Source organism: Pinus tabuliformis, chromosome 4_2 (assembly GCF_031772625.1).
Source record: "Pinus tabuliformis cultivar Carrire ecotype Pingquan chromosome 4_2, CPIR1, whole genome shotgun sequence".
Classification (NCBI taxonomy): Eukaryota; Viridiplantae; Streptophyta; class Pinopsida; order Pinales; family Pinaceae; genus Pinus; species Pinus tabuliformis.
In genome coordinates, this window is record NC_142304.1 from 402360259 (window position 1) to 402382045 (window position 21787).

Below are 21787 nucleotides of genomic sequence, written 5' to 3' on the forward strand. Positions count from 1 at the left end.
ATGAGTGGATCTAGTTCCTCAAGTTTGAAAAGAATTTTCCATGTGACCCTCGTCTGCTTCAAATCTGTCCCAAGAGAAAAAAATCTTAATGCCCTGTTTCCTACCCCTCCTACACATCCTTTTGTTGTTCTCTTTGAAGAATGGCATAAATCCTCTTTGAGAAGCGTCTGATGTTTGTTGCTACTAGTTTATTAAGGGATTTTAGGAAAGTTTGATCCATGTTTTAGCTGAGGAATGATAAGTACATCAAAATGTTTTATGCACGACTCTGATTGACAACTTCATGCAGTGATGATGTATCAGCTTGGCAGCTTAAGACTCTGACTCAAGACATAAACTACACTTGACTCACCAACACTAGCGACAAGATTCTTCCTGAACCCCCTTTTTAACCTCAATCACAGTGAGCCATTTAACAACTCAGCCTATGAAAATGACAAGCAGTGTTTTACTCAACAAATACTCATGATCAATTTATGATCAGGACTCCATCACCAACACTAGCGACAAGATTCTTCCTGTACCCCCTTTTTAACCTCAATCACACTGAGCCATTTAACAACTCAGCCTATGAAAATTACAAGCAGTGTTTTACTCAACAAATACTCATGATCAATTTATGATCAGGACTCCATCAAACATATTACAGACAGCTTGGAAACTTTGACACAACAAGTACTTAAGGCAACAACATCTGATTAATTTAACTGAGGGGGCTGAATTAAGGAGATGCACGACAATGGTTCTTCAGTGGCACGGCAAATTCAGGGCCACAATGATAGCCGACCCTTTGTATATGAGTAAGATGCAGTCCTCCTGAGTTTAGTAGATTACACCGTAAAACTCTCTCTTCAGAAGTACCCCTGCTTCTGCTGAGTTTTGTTGGTTCAATTTTGAATTTTGAATTTTTTTGGTCAAATATATTTGTTGCTACTCATACAGTGATATATGTATGAACAATTGATGATTTGCTCAGATATAGAAAATTTGACAAGTACTGATAAAGTTTCGTGGTATTTTATAGAAATGGTAGGGACTAGAAAACGTAGAGGAAACATGGCATATGAGCAGTAACATATTCTTCAGGAAATTGTTCAATCCTCTAGTGTCGTCTTCAGCAATGCAAGCTACAGATGACGATTTATGGCGCTATTGTGTAATACCCAACTGATGGAATGAAAACGCGGTCTCTCCTTACCATGAATCTCAACCCAAATACTTGAAGAGTTCGACCCATAGAAAGTTGAACGCCCCTACAGATTCGCTAGCAAGGAAAGACGGACACCATAGGTTCACTCGACTTTTAACGAGAGTATATGCTCAGTATATTGGAGATTAATGTAGATGCTTCGCACACTTCTTTCAAATAGCACGAGTTCTGTCTTCTCTGAGATAATTCACTGGCCCATATGTGAAACTACAGCCATGCTAAAATGCACAAGTTCTCCTCAATATGATTACCGACATTCGTGGTCACGCCTAGAAATGCATTACGGCCTCCTGAAAATGAGTTTTCATGCCCATTATATCTATATGCTCCAGTTGTCAAATGATGCGCTGCCAAGGAAGAAGGGCACGCTCGTTCAACGGTGTTTTATGCTCGTGCCCTTTGACTGGTTAATCGAACTATCTGACAAATCGATACATGCTACGTGAAAAATACAGTGAATCCAACGCAAACACTCACGGCAACCAGAAATACAATGATGTTATCAGTCTGAGCGGCCCGAGCCAGTTAGGAGTTGACGAACAATTTGACTCAGTCCTCCACGTTGACTGTTAAATCATTTTGTTGCTCGAGCGATCCACAATGTGACAAATCCACGCACGTCGTTCGTCACACCACAAGCAGTGTTTAACAAGCACACCAAGTTTTGTGTTTCAAATCAATGCCATATGGGCTCGATTCGGACGTGCGGAACTCGACTCCAAACGGCTTCAAATTTTGTTTTCCCTAGGCAGCGGATCATACTCAGCAAAAACGCGGATTTAAATTTGGAATGGCGGCACAAAAGCGATTTGACTGATTTGCTCAAATTAAATTTTCGGGCTCGACATTTACACTCGGATTTTGCAATCGATTAATTTGCTGCTGATAAAATTTCAGCCCAATGGTGTATCACAACAAGAATTTGGCACATAGAATTTCCTTCACTCTATCATGAACAACTTTTGATCTTCAAAATCGCCGTACACAAGCAGCACGTATGCTTCAGATCCTGGGCATAGGCATAACAAAATCAACTTTGACCCGGAGGCTTCCAAAGTATTTTCACAGCTCTCAAATAAAAGGGCCCTTTAAGCTTGGACAAAATATTGAATGACAGCTTCTATCAACTCATCATTAAGCGACAGACAACAGAACTGACCCGATCAAGCAAATCAGACTCTATTACTGGCATCAATTTTGTCCCACAACAAGACTATAAATTCGGTTATTGGTCCCAATAAAACTTGGAATAATAATCTTCTCCACAAACTGAACTTGGCCAAAATTAGTAATTAAATCGGCCTTCAATAAATCCTAGGATCATAATAGTTGTGATTGAAACTAAGAAACCCGCAGGCTGAGCCAAGAACAACGCTCAGATACCCTGTAATGTCCCAAATGATAGAAATTGGGAACAAACTTTTCAATAAAATTAAAATTATCTAGCACTTAAAAGGGATTGTCATGGAAATCCAAACACCAGAATTTCATTGAAACCATAAATCCACAAATTGCATAAAATCTCATTAAAAATCACAACATGAGGAACAAGGAGAAATGCAGCAACCAAAATCCAGCTTTATTATGTATAGATAGATGTCAATACAATAGCTAGGAATGACCCTCCAGTGTCCAAACTATAATCACTAAACCTGTGGATTCTGAATAACCCACCAAAAGAAGATGGGTGCTCGACCAAATCACTCGAGGGTTTTCGTCCTATGGCTACCAATGGAGTAGAAAACCACATTATCAACCTCTCATACATAAACAATATCAACTCCAAGATGTCCTCTAATGGTCTCATCCTCCTTTATAGATTTGATGAACTCCTCTAGAACCTTCTATTTTATTATTATTTTAATCATGGAGCACCTTTCCCTCTTTTAATTAAAATATTCTTTTTAACGCAGGGAAATGGTAAATTGGCCACCACGTCTCGTCATGTCACTGAAAATCATATCTAACCATCGCATCCTATAGATCTTATTGTTCCAATTCCAACGAGCTATTACACTAAGGTGTTTTGCCACGCATTCCTCCAGTAATGCCACCTTAAACATAATTAATTGAGTCACGCTGACTAATAACTCAATTTTCTAAAAATTGTCGAAATGTATCGTAACGAAAAGAAAACTGAGAATGATAAAATATACCAAGCCAATACCATCAGACCTCATAAAAACTCTTCCAAACTCCATCTAAAATATACGAAGCGAATGCCATCAAATCTCATAGAAACTCTTCCAAACTCCATTAACCTAGCGATCCCCACCCTAAAAATCCATCATGATTGAATAAAAATAAAAACATAAACATGACAATATCATATATTTTCCATTTCATATAAAACAGTACATAATAGTAAAATGATAGTACAATGGACTTCCATATGGATTGAAACAAAAATTCTGAAGTGTCTTCCATTACAACCCGTAAAGGAAGCAAAGCTGGAGAACAATAAATATTTGGAAAATTAGATAATTAACAATAAATTTTAATTAGCATAGATTCAGTAGGGCTTGACCCCGAATAATTACATTTTATATAAGATTTAAAGTATAATTTACAGAATACGTTGTCTTCTATAAAATATAATCATAGAATGCATGTATATTAGGTTGTGATGTTGAACTGTTTTTTAATATTAAATACATCGCAAGTGTTCTTCTACCGGGTTGGGTTGGGCAAACACACTTCAGCCCAGCAAATCCCAACACCCCATTTTGGTCCTCCATCCCATAAATAAATAAATATTTGACTCTTGGAAAGGGTTTCGCGCGAGGTTGTCAATTCAAATCTTGGAAAGGGTTTCGCCCTCACAGCTCTGCACATATCCTCACTGCTCGCCACCAGCACCTCGTCTGCGGACCTCCACACCCACCTTCAATTCAGTGCTTCGTATCACCAATACTGTTTTCTTTTCCTGATTCAGCGACCGTTACTGAGTTGGGTTGGCGTGAGTTTTTGGGGCAAAATTTACCCGCCATTAAGCGAACTGGAAGGAAGGATTTAGTAATTGCAGTAGCTAGAATTAGCTTACCTTTGTAGCTGGGATCGAGGTTGCTTATGTTCTTAGAGCAACGATTTCTAAGGGTGTTGTCTATCACAGCATTATGGGTGTGTCGTTGTCTATCACCGCTTTCCAGTGCTTGCTAGGATATTTGTAGAGCTCAAGCTTCTCACCACCGATATAGGACAGTTAGCCAGGGTTGCAGCTACTGTCAACGATGTGGTTGCTTGGGTTCTTCTGGCCCTGGCCGTAGCTATTTCAGATACAGACAAGAGCCCGTTGATATCAATCTATGTTCTTCTATGTGGCATTGGATTTGTGGTTTCATTGAAGCCGGTAATGGCCTGGATTGCCCAAGCGTTCACCTGAAAACGCTGAAAACGAACCGTTAAGCTAGACACTTGTTTGCATTACTGTGGCAGGAGTACTAACAACTGGTTTTGCAACCAATGTAATTGAAGATACAAGTCACCAAGTTATGGCCGCCATTTTGGATGTTGATGAACATGTTATCCAATTTATCCATAGATTTGTAATTCTTCAAAGTGTAGAACCTATCAAAGTTTCCAAGTAAGTATGAATCCACCCTTGTTTACTTCATTATCAATTACCTAATTTTTAATATATTTTTAATGGCTTAATTGCAATAACATATCATTCAAATTGTAGAATTTTACGCGCAGTTTCTATCAGAGTGCTTCAATGTTTATTTTGTCTACATGGCTGAGCTGGAAAAAACCAAAGCCATATCAAGGTACTGTCACTGACTCTACGCTGAAACAACCAAAGCCATATCAAGGTACTTATTACTGACTCTAAGGATGTATCAACTAATCCCCTCAAAATTGACATGAGAACTTTTGAGAAAAATGAGATTAAAGATGAATTTTCAGGTATGTTAAAATTTCAGCACACCTCTCCAGCGAAAAACTACTTTATCAACAATTTTTTTCTTCTGTTCAATCTTATTTTAGAACTGTCCTTATTAAACTACTTTATCCACAATTTTTTTTCTTTTGTTCAATCTTATTTTAAAACTGTGTCCTTATAATTGTCAAGTGCAATGAGCTTGCTTTTGGAGCTCTTGCATTTGAAAATGTCAAAATGGATGTCTTAAGAAGATTCCGCATCTTGGGTTTTTCAAAACACTCTTCCAAATTTTATTCACAGTTTAGGTTTTGATGTGTATCTAACTTAACGATGCATATAGCATATAGATTTATTTTTTTTTCCAATAATATAGCAAACAATCTAGGCCTGAAATTTATAAATTTTGATGCGAGAATATTTTATATCTAAAATATAAATATTTTTACAAATTCTTTGTGTTCTTTGTTGATTCTAACATTCTGCTTCCAGGTATCAATAAATATTACTCAATGTCTCTAACATAATTTCATGATAGTATCTTATTTTTGGAATAAAAATAATCACTCAATTCCAGATTTGAGATGCCCGGCCCAATACACACTATACACAACTATATATTTGAGTTTGAAATCTTTGTCAAATTTACCATAGATTCAGAATCAATTTCAACTTTCAAGTTTTATTAATATCACAAAATTAAAAGCCCCAAGGGTTAGCTCAATCGGTCAAGTCGGGGCCTCACCAATGGGAGGTCACAGGGTCGAAACCCGAAAACCCTTGGGGTTAGGTCTGTGGTGACCGAGGGGTGGACCCCCTTCGGGTGGGGTCCACCCAGATTTCTCGAACCTGGAGTAGCGGATCAACTGACCAGGTTCCGTGAACCAGCTGGAAAAAAAAAAAAAAAAAATATCACAAAATTAAATGTTTGAGTAATTTTACATCTTCATGAAAGCATTAAAATTAAATATTTAGGCAATTTTACATCTTCCTGAAGGCATTGAAGGCATTAAATGCTATATGAAGTGAATAAATATGAAGTTACAAGTATTAGCTATAAGATATTAAACTAAATATTAAAAACTATAAATATGAAGTTTTGATATTCTTGTCCACTAAAAATGTAAATTGTTTATACTGTTTTATGATTAAGCAAATCATAAAACAGTATAAACAATTTACATTTTTAGTAGACAAGAATATCAAAACTTCATATTTATAGTTTTTAATATTTAGTTTAATATCTTATAGCTAATACTTGTAACTTCATATAGCATTTAATGCCTTCGTTTTCACAGCAAAATATGGCTATGGGAATTCAGATTCTTATCTCTGGGTGGAAGGGTCGTTCTTGCCCAATCAGTTTTGATGCAGCTATCAGTCTACTGGGCCCACATCTTTCTTCTCCCGGCCAGCATTATTCATGCCATGAACAGAATCACTGCCAATTTCATCTAGGGGGCAAAAGCGGAAAGAAGCAAATTTCATCTTTCAAAACTAGACTTCTTATCTCTGCCAAAAAATCTGGGTGGTTGGGGTCTGATGGATATAAGATCTTTGGAAAGGCCCTTCTCTGCAAATCCTTATGGAGAGGCATCTTTAACTCAAATCCATGGAGCGCTATTATTCGCCAAAAATATCAAAAAGGTAGAAGTTTGGAGTTTTGGTTCAGGTCTGGCTCTCTTGGTATCAAACAGGGATCGGCGATCTGGCTGAGTTTCAGAAGAATTGAGCAGTACTTTCTTGACAACCTTAAATGGAGAATTTTTTCTGGTAGAAAGATCTTCATCGGTCTCGACTCTTTTGCTGGATTCAAAGGAAATCTACAGGTTCCGGATCCTCTTCTTTTTCACCTCCACAGGTCTGGTTTTTTCACTTGGGACAGAATTATTGATAGATGGAGTGGCCCCTATCCTATGCTCAAGAATGTTGCGGATCTTGGTGTCCCTCAGGCTTTGTTTTCCCTATGGAATAACCTCAAATTATCCATTGATCAAGCAGGTCTGAAGCAGGCCGGGATTGATGACCACCTAGTTTGGTCGTTATCTCTCTCAAACTCACAAGCTTCTGTCAGGGTCATCTACTTGGATCTCATATCAAAGAAAATCATGCCGGCTAGAAAGATTTTCCCAGTGTTATGGTGGAAGCTTGCCTGTCCCCTCAAACTGATCCTTTTCTCCTGGCTTGTCTTTCACAACAAGAATTTATCTTGGGAAAACTTGAGGAAGCGATCCTGGCAGGGCCCAGCAGATGTGTGTTTTGCAAGATGGAGGAGGAAACGAATTTCCACATGTTCTTCAATTGCAGGATCTCTCTACAAATCTGGTATGATATTGCATCGTTTTTTCCTTTCAGCTCCCTAACTTCTCTTTTGTTGATGCAGCCTTCGCCTGGTGGGGAGGATAGGATGCAATCAAACGCCCAATCCTCCCCACAACAATCTGGTGCCTCTCGAAATGGAGAAATCTAAAAGTTTTTGAGGACTCTAACATCTCCTCCAATTTTGTCCTATCTTCTGTCTAGGCACTCTATCCTCCTTCCTCATGACAGCTTCTCGTTTGAAGGGTATAGAGTTTTCAATTTTGTTTTTGAAGGCTGTGATCAGATATGTATATGTCTCATTAGTGATGATGTCTTTTTGCCTCAATATGTTTCTATGTATCGCTTCAGCTATGAGGCTATGCTGTTTAACTCTTAAACAATGGCTCTCCCTATCGCGGTCTTGTTTTCTTAAGACCCATCTTGTTTTCTTAAGACCCATCAATTTTATGATGTTAAATATATTTCCTTAATATAAATATTTATGCTTTTCTTTCTGAAAAAAAAAAAAAAAAAAAAAATTGCCTAAATATTTAATTTTAATGCTTTCATGAAGATGTAAAATTACCCAAACATTTAATTTTGTGATATTAATAAAACTTGAAAGTTGAAATTGATTCGGAATCTATGGTAAATTTGACAAAGATTTCAAACTCAATATATATAGTTGTGTATAGTGTGTATTGGCCCGGGCATCTCAAATCTGGGATTGAGTGATTATTATTATTCCAAAAATAAGATACTATCATGAAATTATGTTAGAGACATTGAGTAATATTTATTGATACCTGGAAGCAGAATGTTAGAATCAACAAAGAACACAGAATTTGTAAAAATATTTATATTTTAGATATAAAATATTCTCGCATCAAAATTTATAAATTTCAGGCCTAGATTGTTTGCTGTATTATTGAAAAAAAAAAAAAAATCTATATGCTATATGCATCGTTAAGTTAGATACACATCAAAACCTAAACTGTGAATAAAATTTGGAAGAGTGTTTTGGAAAACCCAAGATGTGGAATCTTCTAAGACATCCATTTTGACATTTTCAAATGCAAGAGCTCCAAAAGCAAGCTCATTGCACGACATCCATTTTGACATTTTCAAATGCAAGAGCTCCAAAAGCAAGCTCATTGCACTTGACAATTATAAGGACACAGTTTTAAAATAAGATTGAACAAAAGAAAAAAAATTGTTGATAAGTTTTAAAATAAGATTGAACAAAAGAAAAAAAATTGTTGATAAGTTTTAAAATAAGATTGAACAAAAGAAAAAAAATGATTGTTGATAAAGTAGTTTTTCGCTGGAGAGGTGTGCTGAAATTTTAACAAACCTGAAAATTCATCTTTAATCTCATTTTTCTCAAAAGTTCTCATGTCAATTTTGAGGGGATTAGTTGATACATCCTTAGAGTCAGTAATAGGTACCTTGATATGGCTTTGGTTGTTTCAGCGTAGAGTCAGTGACAGGTACCTTGATATGGCTTTGGTTTTTTCCAGCTCAGCCATGTAGACAAAAATATACATTGAAGCACTCTGATAGAAACTGCACGTAAAATTCTACAATTTGAATGATATGTTATTGCAATTAAGCCATTAAAAATTAGGTAATTGATAATGACGTAAACAAGGGTGGATTCATACTTACTTGGAAACTTTGATAGGTTCTACACTTTGAAGAATTACAAATCTATGGATAAATTGGATAACATGTTCATCAACATCCAAAATGGCAGCCATAACTTGGGTGACTTGTATCTTCAATTCCATCAACAGGTTGGTAATGTCTCTAGACAATGGCAATGAGTGTACAGAACAACTCTCATGTGGAAATATTCACATTTGTCATGTATATGGTGTGGAAATGGACCTTAAACTTGGGTCCAGACAATGGCAATGAGTGTACAGAACAACTCTCATGTGGAAATATTCACATTTGTCATGTATATGGTGTGGAAATGGACCTTAAACTTGGGTCCTTCAGCTTAGAGTTTTTGTCGTCTTGTTATATTAAAAGAAAGAATGTCATGTTTTGTAGGGATTTTTACTTGTTCTTTTAGCCAGGATATGATCACCTCCTAAATCTCTATATGCAAAGATTAGAAAAGGGGCAATGTTTTCCAGTTCTACACCTTTTTTCCTATGTAAGCATTTGTATATGTTGCATTGATAAGATTAGATCAGGGGCAATGTTTTCAAGTTTTACACCTTTTTTCCTATATAAGCATTTGTATATATTCCATTGATCGAAGTGTTTCTAGCAGATTTATTATTTTCCTTTTCATAACTCTATTGAGTGTTTTTCATCTTTATTAAAAGTCCACGTCACGCAGATTTAGTCCCTAAAGAAGAAGACTCTCATTCCACGTGACGCAGATTTAGTCCGTAAAGAAGAAGACTCTCATTCCGTCTTGAAAGAGCGAACCAATTTTTTTAAAAGAAAGATAAAAATTCAACTTTATGGAACAACAAACATTCACATTAAACCGCTATTGAGTGTGTCAGATTTGGGGAGCAAGTGTAAAGAAATATAAAAATTCAACTTTGTAATGACTACAGGAAGACAGCTATTGAGTGTGTCAGATTTGGGGAGCAAGTGTAAAGAAATATAAAAATTCAACTTTGTAATGACTACAAGAAGACAATGTCATAATGCTCTTCTTATTCATAAATTTGTAATTTATCTAGTCATAATGTTCTTCTTAAGAAGCTTGTTTGTTTTTGCCAAATATATCTATAAAAGATGGGTTAAATATATTACCTAAAAAATATAAATATTAAATATGGAGTTGCTTTATTTATTTAATTATTTGGGAGAGAAGACCATCACTTTAATTTTGGAATTTTCAATGCCATATAATAAGTTTTATGTATTCATAATGTTTTTAAGAAAATTGTTTATAAATATTAAATATAGAGTTGCTTTATTTATTTAATTATTTGGGAGAAGAAGACCATCACTTTAATTTTGAAATTTTCAATGCCATAAGTTTTATGTATTCATAATGTTTTTAAGAAAATTGTTTGTTCTTGCTAAATATATCTAAGTTTTATGTATTCATAATGTTTTTAAGAAAATTGTTTGTTCTTGCTAAATATATCTGTGAAAGATAGGTTGAATATATTTCCTAAAAATTATATAAATATTAAATATGGAGTTACTTTATTTACTTAATTATTTGGGAGGAGAAGATCCATCACTATAATTTTGGAATTCTCAATGCCATATAATAAGTTTTATGTAGTCAGCTATAAAGAAAATCTCACAAATATAAATAGCATCAACCTTAAACATTTCATCAGCACCAATCTAAATGTAATAGCTCTATACATGACTTTTTGAGTTAAATGTAATAGCTCTATACATGACTTTTTGAGTTTTTGCTTGCCATTTTCTTTTGCTTTGAAGTTTGAATGTTGTATTCTTCTCTTCACCAGTGATTATGACTTCTTGAGTTTTTGCTTGCCATTTTCTTTTGCTGTGAAGTTTGAATGTTGTATTCTTCTCTTCACCCATGATTGTTTTTTCTTTCCATTTTCTTTTGCTGTGAAGTTTGAATGTTGTATTCTTCTCTTCACCCATGATTATGACACTTGATTACATATTGCTTAGTTGGCATATTCCTCGGTGTACATTTGCATTTTTAAAGGCAATTGCTAGTTTATTAAAGTTAGATACGTTTGTCTACAATGTAAATTACATTCACTTCTATTGCAAGCTGTAATATATCTCACTCATATTGTACAGCAAGCTGTAATATATCTCTCATATTGTACCCAGAATATGTCTAAAATCAATTTAGATGCTTCAAACTATTATAACTTCTAGACACCAATCTAATCTACAATGCATTTATACATCCTGTTCAAATGCTCTTTACTATAATGAAATTCCAATCTTTTCACTTGATCAATGATATATAATGTATACCGAAATTCCAATCTTGTCACTTGATCAATGATGTATAATGTATAACTAAATTCCAGTTTTGTACTTGATCAATGATGTATAATGTATAACTAAATTCCAGTTTTGTCTCTCGATCAATTATATATATGCACGCACTTTGGAACTAGAACTATCTCGAGATACACTGCCTATTCAATGACCTGCTCTCATAAAATAATTTCTTACATAAAACTTACCAAAGCATTCTTCTATATATCAAAAAGTAAGATTTGATATTTAGTGCCCACGTGCTAGATGAGAATATTATAAGAGATATTACCATGCTTAAATAGCACAAGAGATATACTATGTTCAGGTAGCAAATAAACAATATAAAGACCATGCTAAACTACAATCAGGAGCAATGACATCGAGGCCGGAACCAGGCCTCACCGCTTTGACAAAGTGACTCGATTCTCTTGTTATTTAGATAAAAGATATGGTCGCACCATTCTTATGTTAGTGTCTTTGAGCTTCAAAATTTGAAATCGCTTCTCAAAAATTGATTTTATATACACACGATCCAAGCACTTACGACTCCCAACAAGGGCCGGAAACTCTAAAATGGGAAAAATATCATATACTGAGACATCAACTTTGTTGATAAAACTTTAAACAAGAACAATATTTGCAGCATATTAGCCCACATGCCATAATGAGAAACAAATATGAGAACACTGCCTACAGGTTTGCCAAAAGCATGGCCCTCACTTTTGCCCTAAGGTCATCAGGAGCTTCTGAGGCTCGAGAAGGAGAAAAAGATTGGGTCACTTCTGGAGCTGCGGCCTCCACATCTTTTAATGATTTCGCAGCAGGCTTCTCTTTAATGTTTTCTTTAGAGGATCGCTCTTTCTCAGAGGAAGATTTCTTTGCATGTTGTTTATGGCTACTAATGTCTTTGCTCCTATATCGACGGCTATCTTCTTTTGAGTCGGAGTGATCTCGTCTCTTTCCCGCGTCCCTTTCCCTGGAAACGGAACGATGCCTGTGCCGCTTATGCCCATCTTCACTTGATTTCAATGAACTGCTTTCATACTGTCTTTTTCTCGAGTGTCTATCTGAGCTGGAATGTTTATGATTCTTGTCGGTATCATGCTTGTGTCTCCTCCCCCTACTTTCTTCATCATCAGATTTGTCATGGTCTGATTTGGATCTTTTATGGCGATCACTATGACGGCGATGGCGATGGCTGTGTCGATCTTTCTCTGAGTACTTTGTGCTTGGTTTACTGTTACAATCTTCTGAAGCAGCAACAACCTCTGTCTGCCCACAATCTTCTCCTCTAGCACTGACATCAGAAATTTTCCCTTTCGGAGAATTCGATGGAACTGCAGCAGCATTGTAAGAGCTACCACATATTGTGGCCTTGCTACCGGATTCATTCTGAACAGAAACTGCACCTTCAGGAGTAGACTCTACATTTTCACCCTCTAAACCATGCTGCCCATTCTTGATCAAAGCAGCAAACACTTTTGCTCTTTTTAATCTCTCTGCCTTCAACTTCTCTTCACGTGACAGGCAAGCTTCAGAAGAGTCTGCTTCATGAGCTGCAGCAAGGGCTGCAGCTTTTACCATAACCTTTGCAACAGAAGCATCATCTTTCGGTGTTTTTGGATCAACCAACCTCATAATAGATCCAGATGCACCTGAAATGTCTCCAGACTGCTGACGTGGCAAACAACCATCAAGAACAAATTTTGAACCAGAACCAGAGACTCCAGAATTCTGCCCAGCCTGTAGAAAAGGCATACCACCGCTGCTTGAATTGAAGTGAGATGCATTACCATCTTGACTAGGACTCACGCCAGCACTTCCAATCCCATCACTCTCTTCTGACATACCTTTCAGTATCTTGTGTAGAATCCCTCCACGTAAAGTTCCAGGTTCAGATGCTGCTCCCTGTTGAGGCCTCCGTGAACCCCTGGTAGCAGCCATCACAATTGCAGCAGCTGCGTCAGCACTCATCCACCTTTCTTATCACTATCCTTAACTTCTGCGGTACCTTGAGAAAGACCACGAAAACTTGTCGGCATCTTTGTAGCTGCTCTAACAGCTGAAGCAGCAGCTTCAGAAGTCATACCAAGAGGCTTTCCACTCCCATGATCGTATCCATCCTTCTTAGAGCCACCAAGTACTATTTTGAATTTTGTTTTTTTATCTAGATCTGGTGTCTTTTTAGCATGAATAGGGTTGATATCTTCTGAAGAAGAACCACGTGCAGCATGTAATGACTCATCGCCTGTTGAATTATTCATTTTCTTAGGTTGGCTAGTTTTTCGATTTTCACTAGGTCGAACATCTGTTGGAGAAGTTTGGTTTGACCCCAAACCCTTGTCATGCAACTTACCCTGAAATTTAAAATATGCCAGAAGAATAAAAAAAATATTCCAGCAGAATTCCTCCAAATGAAATATTAGTAAGGAAAAAATGATATTCATTATAAACGTAATAATGATTAACATCAGCATGTCAAATTCAATTAACTACATAAAAAAACATGAGAGAAACGCAAACAAATATCACAGATCACCTTTTAAATATATTTCTAGGCGTGTGAACAAAATATACAGGGTGGAGGAACATAATTTATATTTATTTCCAGATTTGTGAAAAATATATACGAGGAGATACATCATATGCGCATAGAACCAGTGCTGTATGAAAAGAACATGGTTTATAAAGGCTTCAACAGGATGGTCCCTGAAAAATAGCAGGTGGCAGGAACAAACAGTAGTTGTGCTGGTCTCAAAAAGCTTGATGCAATGACAAGTATATGTGAATGCATACCTGTTGTGTTGCCTCGAGGACTTTCAGATAGTATGGATGATACTGATTTGTAGGCAGAAGAAATGGGAACCGTCCCTTCGCTCTATCTTGATTAACAATAATACCTTCAAATTCCTTTCCATTCCTTGCAATAAATTCAACCATCTTTTCTACTACACGCTTTAAAAATGATGGTGGCTCCAATATTAGTGAACTTTCTCTATGAGCTTGATTTCCTGAAGTTTGAACTGACTCTCTGTTATTTCTCACCAATTCATGTGAAGGCGAAGCATGACTTCCTAAACTGTCACCAGAAGGATGTCTAGAACCCTCTAAAACAGATGGCTGGTCTATGATAGAAGTATCATGCTCTAGAGCCGCATCTGGTTTAGTGCTACAAATATCATTTTGAAGGTCCTTTCCTTTTGAAGATTCAGCTATCTCTAAAGCCATGCTGCTGTCTGCACTACAAGCAGTGTTATCAACAGAACAATCTTGGATGGAGGATGCCCCTTCTTTTGAATCTACAGAGACTTGAGCCATTCCTTCATCTTCATCATCTCCAGTACCATACACTGATCCAAGAAGGGAGAGGCCCTCTCCTTGAACAGTGCCCTTCTCGACATGTTTCTTATCAACTTTGTTATCAGGATCCAAAAGTTCAGGATGATCAACCAGGAACCTGAAGTATATATGAAGATGGTGATCAGGCATTAGGAACCCAAAAACTGGATTACTTCCCTGCTTCACCCTCAGAACAATTTCTGACTGCCCTCCATGCTCACTGACAAACTTTGCAGTTCTAGCCATTATGTGATGTGTCTTCTCCGTAGGTGGCTGCAAGAAAACATATGGAGACAACATATTTTTGTCAAAACTAGTCTATTTTGTAAAAACCAGGTCATACGAATTTACACATTTGTGGAAATCCTTACAAACTGGTTCAAGAGTCTCAAGACAGAGCCTTTAAAGTCATTCCCATCTAGTCATCGTAAAAATAGATGCAATGGATGCCTAAGAACAAACAAGAACCCTTTTCAAACCATGCATGTGCCATCTCTTTGATAAGACACTGGCTGCTGCTGCTGATACATTCGCCACAAAGAAACAAAGCTACTCTCCTAAGCTCACCTGCACAATACTTAGTCATGACTCATCAGCAGGAAGCAAGATCCCCAAAAAGGGAAACCTTGCATCCAAGGATTTGAGCCCTGCTCCATCTGAAACTTAGACAGGGTAAGCCAAGAATATTACAGGCATATTGTGAACCATATCATCAAGACAGAATGCCTGTACGCTGAGACTATCAAATATCCAGGCATATACATGTAGATACTTAAGGTTCCAAACAATAATCCATCAAGTTTAAAAGGAGCTTCAGCGCTTACTAGATGGGAATGCAAATTATCAGGCACTGGGAATGGTGGATTAAATTCAGAGCTCTCCATTGCATCTTCTAATTTCCTCCCATCTCTAAATGACTCCTCGGTGCCATATGAAAAAGGCACGTTTTGGTATTCGCCGCCTGTGGACTTCTGCCTCTTAACTCTTTCTGCGTTGACACAAACAAACATTGACACAAACATTGAGCATAAACAGTTAAGGCACAACCCACTGATTCAAAAGATACAACAGTATGAAATTATAGATTTCATCTCACAGGCAAATAAAAAACTGGGACAAGGGACAGAAACTACTTACTCTTCAGTGTAGAATACAAGAATGAAGTCAAAGACTGACTGCATGCCTGCAAGCTTGAAAATAATTTCAGGTAAGCATTATAACAAAATATCTTCCATCCTCTTTTGATGTTCCCAAAATCTTAATGGACCGAGGTGATCATGTAAGGCAACAATGCATGCTCAATCACCTCCAAGCAAGCAAATTTACACCAGTCACCTGTTCCCAGCGAAAGGGTTCTACCGATATTACAGTTGGGAGACTTGTAGATATTGGGTAGAATGATACAAGTAAATATGCAATTTTCTGGAATAATGCCTAATTACTCTGACAACATGTTTATGAAATCAAACAGACAGATGAGTAGGTTTGAAGATTCATGGGGAAAGTGATGCTCTGTAAGGTTCCAGTACAGAGTATGTCTGGCTAATAATTCAGAGAATGATTAAAATTTGAAGTTTATGAAATAATATGGGAAAGCACCCTTTTTGAGTATCTTTCTGATACAAAATAAAAGAGAAGATAAGATTAAGGTCCAGCAACAACAACAAAATAGCAACCTTCTTGGAAATTGATGGGCACCTTCATCTTGCCAATGAAGTACATGTTGTCAATACAACAGTCAAGGAAAAAGGATTTGAAATTGTAAATTCTTGCTGATAACATCTAAAAAGTTAAAATAGACAAAATTCTTAAAAATAATGATAATCATTTGGTCAGCCTATTGAAACTTTTACAGACAAACCAACGGAATGTTGGTCCACTGATTACGTCGATAGAGCATTAAGCAGCCCATATTCTTGCTGCAATCTACTCTACCTGAAAGGCCTGAGCTTCAGAAGGATGAGTCGGAGGGTAAATCTCGAGAAAGCAATTTTTGATGGAATAGTTCCCCTTCAGACCTGATACCTACGCTGATGGAAGCCTGCTCTTTGTTGAGAGCATATTTCTCGAAGCATTCCAATAGAAAATAAAGTAACAGACATAAACTGGGGTAACTTTAGCTAAAATCTACAGATCCCTAAAGCAAGGCCAAGGTACCGACAAGAAATCTCTCTATAATAATCTCAAATGGCAAGAGAAATACAACAATACGGCAAATTCATTCCCTAGTGAGGTGAGATGTCTACGAAGTACACCGCCACTTTGAAAAGACCGGAACGAGGAGAGTTCTGTCATTGAAGAAAGAAACGACATTCCAAAAGCCTTTAAAAAATCGCTAATAAATCCCTAACTGTAGTGAATATGGGGTTACACCATAGGGCCACAAAAAGCAATTACAGGTCTGGGGAAATTATATCTGCGATTATTATCCAGCACAAAACGTATTGGTAAAACCCTTTTAATGGTTGTTAAAATAAATACAACCCATTCTAACATACCATGACCTAATCTGTAAAACCTCAAAAGGGTACACAGATTCGCATCGGATACGATTACGCATACCCTTCTAAGTTCTGAGCAGCAAACATAAATCACAGCATATATATGGCACTGGAGACCAGAGGGATTGTATTATACATAAGATAAAATAAACCCTACCTTGATCATCGTCAGTGCTGGGGAGATCTCTGTAGCGCTCTACATCAAGTTCCTCCTGGGTAACATCGGAAAAATCGGAATCAGGCGGTGTCGGGGCGCGCTTCTTTCTCCTGAGAGCGGTGAGATCTTGAAGCAAATGCCTGACATCGTAACGGTCTATCACGAGATTAGGGTCGCCATTCCATGGCAGGAGGGCGTCCTGTGAATTGATGAAATCCGCCGTCGAATCATCGTCGAAGAGGAGAGCGTGCCTGCCCACGATCTCCAAAGACAGGGCAGAGGAAGGGGGGCTGCTGCTGCGTGGGGATCTATCCATCTCTCGATCCCTCTTCCTTCTGCTGCTCTGCGGCATTTCTTCCATTCTATTACTCACCATGAATAACGATATGAAGGGATGAGATTGCTCTGAAGGCTTTAAAATGCCCACTTGGGAATCCTGATCTGCCTGGCCTCGACACAACTTTTATTCGCAGATGAAAGTATTGGTATGGAACAACCACATGGCTTTGCTTTATATCGCAACTAAGTGATAAATATTATTATGATATATTTAGTTTATCTTCTACAAATTTGCCTGGACTATTTTTAGAGTGATCTTCTTTCACAGGTGGTTGGGAGTAAATAGGCTTATATAGTCCAGGGATGTATAGGTTTTTCTCTACAAATTTAATAAAAAATATTCTTATTATTTAAATTTAAATTTTATTTCATGTACGGTGGAATGATGTTTTAGGGGTTTTGATTTCAAATTAATTTAAATTATAAACTTATCATATTAAAATCTATTACATTTTCAAATATATGTAAAAAATAATTAGCGTTTAAGTTTTTAAATTAAATAGATAGCTTTATAATTTGGATTGGGCAAATCACTATGTAAAATTGTAAACAAATATATAATTGTGAGAAAAAAAATATATCCATACAAATATAATTGGTCAAAGTCAAGGTTAGGTTCATTTGATTTATTTTTAATTTCTATAGAAGTATTTTTTTTTGAAGTGATTTTAAGGAAGTTTAATTGTTATGGGTGGGATGTTATTTGTTTATTGAAATATATTTTTGAATGATTAGACGGATTCAAGATTATGAAAGCACTCAATTTGTTTAGATTAACAATTTAAGTATATGTGAGGGAAAAATTATTTTAAAAAGGGACAAAAACTTAAAAACATATAGATTATACTTAATTTTAACATTTTTTAAGAATCACTTTCTTGGAAAATGTGGTTTAGAGACTACACAAGTCACTACAATCATTATTGTAACACTCTTCACCCAAGTAACCATGCCAACCAGGGTAAATATGAGACGAGAGACTACTATGATTAGATTTGACCTCCTAGGTAACCTTAAGGAAGTGGAATCGATAGAACATCACACATAGTCATCCAACATCATCAACAGAACCCTCAAGAGACAAGTCAGTCACTCAGACAGCCTATCCCTGGGTCCCACTGTTGTTCTGGACCTCTAAGGCCATAGTTGCTCTCATGCTATGGGCAAGGGAGCGACCAGAAACCCAAAGTCGCTCTCACAAGCCTGCCTACCAGCAACTGTGGACTAAAGTTGTCAATTCTGTGCTAGAGACCTTGGGATTTAAGCCACCTTTTCAGGCCCAGAGCTCGAGTCACTGCCCATAATGGAATGAAAGCTTAGAATCAAGTAAAGTACAGGGAAACAATGAGTAAATAGTTGATCAAGACCTTAACCATGCCCCTACTAGCCATGAAAGACATTTCATCAAACATATTGTCAACATGTAACCTATAGGTGCAAACAATAGAATTAAGTGTAGGGATCTCATACTTATATGAGAATCACCATGAACCATTGTTTCCTCGTGTCATTTGTTGCGTTATCACTTATTAGGTCATAGATACCATATCCATTCAAATACAAGTAAAAACATGTTGAGAGCCATACATAGTTGTTGTCACAAAATATACATCTAACGAGCATAATAGGTGCAGAATTACAATGAACATATCAGCCATCATTGCAATGAACCAACCCATGATGGGACTACCATGTTCCACCTGATCATAGATTGGTTGAGCCAAGTCTCTCAGGCTTTACTGTGCATCCGCAGTCTGATCCAGGGATCACTAGGCCCTACACCGAGACATACTCTCTAGGCTTTACCATGCATTCCATCCCACAAGCACTAGGCCCGACAGAGAGAAAATCCACCTCTTGGCTTTACCTTATATCCTGCCATTCACCGGCAAGGATTCCTAGGCCCACCAAGGCACATAATTCAGCTTTACCGCAACCCACAGTCTGGTTCAGGGGTTACTAGGCCAGTGGCTTCATGCGTCCTCAGTCCGGTTCAGGGACCACTACACCATGTGTCTGTCAATTCAGAGATCCACCCCACTCAACTTCAAATCCAATATGTCCATCCCACACAAACCAAATGAGAGAACCCATCTCATCAAAGCTATCAGGAAATGGCAAGGCTAGGCTAAAAATACTGTCACACCTGGCAAAACCCATGCCATGGTAGAAAATAAACACATGCAATCCCATGCATGTCAAATCTAGCAAGGAAAATACACATACAAGTCGATACCTGCAATGAAGCATGTTGTAGTTGTTTGATCTTGCCTTTCCCTGCTTGATCTTTGCTTCATCTTGCCTTCCTTGCCTTTCTTGCTCCAATGCCAAAGTGCTCCAAGAAAACTCCAAGTGTCCAAGAGTATGAGAGAGAGAGAATAATGAAAGAGCTCCAAAGTTAAACTAGCAAAAGGTTACCAACTGATCCTCAGAAGCCTTTTTATGAATGAGGCCTCTATTTTCCTCATTTTCCTCCTCACATGCAACATATGACCTTTCACCTCCTTTTTCTCCTAATTTCCATTATTTTCATAAATAAGTGTGGCAAAAATGTCATTTTGCCTTTCCAAAGCCTTAGCCATTGCCTTTGTCAATTTCCTTAGCCATAAACAACCAAATGCACACCCCCTAGGATGTCTTGCCCAACATTTAGCTTGGAATAAGTGTCTCATTCATCCGTGGTTATTGTTTTTAACTTTTATTACATGAAATTTTCACCAAGACTATTACAATTATGACTAAATTTTAAGGAGAAATTTTTTTATGGTTAATAATGTAAGGAAGTGAAAAACCTTCCCAGTCAGAATGAGAACATTCATGCTTAACCTTCATGAAAATACTTTTGAACCTTAAGTTTTGTAAATTCAAATTGGCAACCTCATCCATGGCCACTTTCACTTTTGCATATTCATCCTTGTGATTGGTTCACCCTTGGTAGTGGTCAAGTTATCAATTAAACATTTTAAACTTTTAGGTATATTTACTTAATCATTATTGGGGTGGGTTTAACCATTGGCGTATGGAAAATATTAAGCATCTTGCAGTAAGAAAATGATTGGCTTACTTCTTTTGGATCTTCTTTGTTGGATGATAATAGAGTGATATTCAATGGACAAGATGGAAAGGTAGTAAGTCAATCATTGACTTATTGTATAGTGTTTAATATTTACCTTAACACAACAGGCTTTGAGGTATGGTGTGTTTGACTCTCAGGTAAAATAGTGCATGTAGTATCAATGGTTCACAATGGGGATTGTAAATGGTCCACTCCATTAAACGATTACTGTTTAATCATGAGATTTGTAATGTTCTAATGAGTGAATTCTTGTGAGGGTTGTAGAAACAAGAGAGAAGTAGAAAAAGGAGATTTTGGAGGTCAATCATGATGTTTGTGATTTAACTTATAGCAACTTCTTCAAGGTCTTTAACATTTTGATGTTTCTAATGTATTGATTTCTTACTTTTTTTAAAAAACTAATATAGATCTATCTTAACCATGTATCTATCAAGTGTTGAGAGGGATCAAATCTCTTGAGGTGCAAACATCTTTCTCAATGCAAAATATGAGGAAAGGTTTTCACCTTGAGAGATTTAATCCCTCTTGACATTTGATAAATTTGGGATTAAAATGGATTATGATGGTTCTTTATTATATTATTTATATTATATAAAATCTCACATCTCTATATATAAAAATATTCTTATTTTTAATTCCATTAAAACCCTTGTAATGCATATAGCTACATACATATGCGCATGGCATTTTTATTCAAGATGTTTTATAAAAAATAACAATAATAATTTAATTTTTTAATGTGATCTTGATCCAAGTGGATATATGTGGTGATCCACCTACTTCATAAGGTCAAAGCACAGTTCCCCATCTAGGCAGTGTTTCTATAGTTTTTCAGGTCCTAAACTTTTGAGGTCGTTTTGAGGCCTTGAATGATGTTTTCTTGATGTGACATGGACCCAGGCTATAACCATAGTCAGCATATGGGTCGGTTGAAATGTGTACTTTTTTACTAGACCTTTCCAATGGGCTACTGAGTGTGCCAAACAGATAATGTATGCAAAAGTTATGACCTTGGGAAGTTGAT

The 21787-nt window shown here is 36.8% G+C and overlaps 1 protein-coding gene across 1 annotated transcript; it reads right to left on the bottom strand.

Annotated features, from left to right (window-relative positions):
- Window positions 1–11756: 11756 nt before the first annotated feature.
- LOC149169654 (uncharacterized) lies at window positions 11757–17875 on the bottom strand. The gene is given in 5 exon segments (XM_089428760.1): window positions 11757–13320; window positions 13323–13708; window positions 14148–14963; window positions 15515–15678; window positions 17349–17875. Coding segments are annotated over 5 exon segments (2997 nt in total). The 5' UTR covers window positions 17701–17875; the 3' UTR covers window positions 11757–12041.
- Between the last annotated feature and the right edge of the window lie 3912 nt (window positions 17876–21787).